At 37.5% G+C, this 2,058-nt stretch overlaps 1 protein-coding gene across 1 annotated transcript in view; it reads right to left on the bottom strand.

Moving 5' to 3' along the window:
• Nts (neurotensin) overlaps window positions 1–335 on the bottom strand; it is an 8,318-nt gene extending 7,983 nt beyond the window's left edge. Inside the window, exon 1 of the mRNA XM_021205747.2 lies at window positions 138–335. Coding sequence (XP_021061406.1) covers window positions 138–207 — 70 coding nt within the window. The 5' untranslated portion in view covers window positions 208–335. The remainder of the gene's footprint in view (window positions 1–137) is intronic.
• Window positions 336–2,058: the final 1,723 nt, after the last annotated feature.

The raw sequence follows: 2,058 nt of genomic DNA, 5'->3' as shown, positions 1-2,058 counted from the left end.
AGAGAGAGAGAGAGAGAGAGAGAGAGAGAGAGAGAGAGAGAGAGAGAGAGAGACTCCTGGATTAATTTACCTGAGCAGCAGCAGACTGAGAGAGAAATCACTCACTTCAGGGAGTTGTGAGATGCAGTTGAGCTTACCTGAGCACAGACTCCAGGAGCTGAAAGCCAGGAGAGTCAGGCATACCAGCTGGAGGCTCATTCCTCTCATCTTCTCTCAGCCTTCTGACAAGCAGGTCCACACAGTCAGACACTGAAGGAGCTCTCTCTCTCTCTCTCTCTCTCTCTCTCTCTCTCTCTCTCTCTCAGTGCTTCCTTTTGCCTTCAGCTGGCTTTGAAAGTGAGTGAACTGTGAAGGATGCTCTGGCCAGTCCCTATATATACGTGAGCAGGAGGATGATGTCATGACTGTACAGGATGTGCTCTGCCTTCATCCCCATCCCCCCTCCTTTCTCTTTGTCCCTCATCTCATCCCCCACCCGTGAACCTTGATGGAAAGTGACGATCTTCCCTAATTGCAGCTGTTGCTCAGGATTTCTGACTCACGGAAAGAGTTGTTCAGAATCACTGCCATATACAGCGTAGTGAGAGGCACCCTTGTACCTTTTTTCCCCCTAATTTTCTATCATGCCCCCATTCCAGACATTTGTCATTTTGATTTTTTTAAAATGTGATTTTTTTGTAATTCCTAATATTTAAGCAAAAATTCTAGGGAGAAATCACTGCTTGGAATACCTAAAGATTTGGGGTGTGTTTTCTGGTAACACGAACTTCTGAGAACATGCTTTGTTGTCTCAAAACTCATAGAGAATTTACATAGCATGTACTAAAATAGGAAGGGAAACAGGTAAAAGAAAATGGGATATTATAATGTAATGTGATAATGCAACATCCAAAGAAAGGGGGAAAATCAGTATAAATGGAAGAAAATTAGATCTAATGAGTAGTATGATGTCCTACCTGCTTGAAAGTTTATTATATGTAACTGAGGGGAGACTAAGTTATGTATACTGCTCTTTCATTGGATATTTTAAATAATGTTTATAAAATAAAAACATGAGTAGGTTATGTGTTAGAAGGTAAACTATGAATAACTGTATTAATGATACATCTGCAATTTATTATATAATTAATTACTTATGTGCCACATTGTTTAGCTGTTTCCTTATTTGTTACTGATGCAGTATCTCCCTCTCTCCTTTATTTCATAACTCCCTTCTCACTGTTTCTCTGCATTCTATCAACTCTCTCTTCAGTTTATTCCTTTTTTTTGTAGAAAAGAGATTGTACTTTTAGACAGAAAAATATTCTATATAAAATGGCATCCACCACAGTCACAATTCTAAGATGGAATCTTCAGGTAATTTGTTAGTTACAATGCTCTTCTTTCCTTCTCTTCATTCTTGGAAGAAAATTGCTCAAATGCCCTTTGAGGCATAGCTTTCGTCCTGTAGAGGGTCCTTGGTAACACAAGAAGTGTTCTGAACTGGTGTTAGGGATGTGAACACTTGAAACCAAAGATTTCTGAGATTTGTTTAATTTTTAAAATCCCCAGTCGTCATGTAATAATAACTAAGGAAAAAAATCAGGATTGTTTCTACAGACTGTTGGTTTATATATTCAATATTTGGTAAGAGATTATCTTTGCATCACCCCTAAAGGAAGTCATTAATTACAAATACTGAACAGTTATTTTAAGTGATAAAAGATGCATTAATACAATCAATGTTCAAAAGCTAAACAGTAGTTTTATTTTCCTATTACTTTAATTTTGTTTTGTTGTTTCTGTGGGAAAGAGAAAATCATGAATTTGACTCACCTGGAATAGTTTTCTCTAAAGGATGATTGCCTGGCAACCCTGAAGCAGGCATGAATTTTTCCTTCCGCTAGAGGGAGCAGTGGAAGTTTAGAAAGTTTCCATCTTCACAGAGAATCCTTGTTTTTCCTCTCATTATCCGAGCATTTGTGTGACAGAATCATTTCAGACTCACATTAATAAAGAAGCCCATAGTTATATATTCTTTGATTTGATTTAAATATACTATTTAAACCACTTACTTGC

Source organism: Mus pahari, chromosome 9 (assembly GCF_900095145.1).
Source record: "Mus pahari chromosome 9, PAHARI_EIJ_v1.1, whole genome shotgun sequence".
Taxonomy (NCBI): Eukaryota; Metazoa; Chordata; class Mammalia; order Rodentia; family Muridae; genus Mus; species Mus pahari.
Note: the sequence above shows the minus strand (reverse complement) of the source record. Positions and strands in the feature narration are given on the sequence as shown.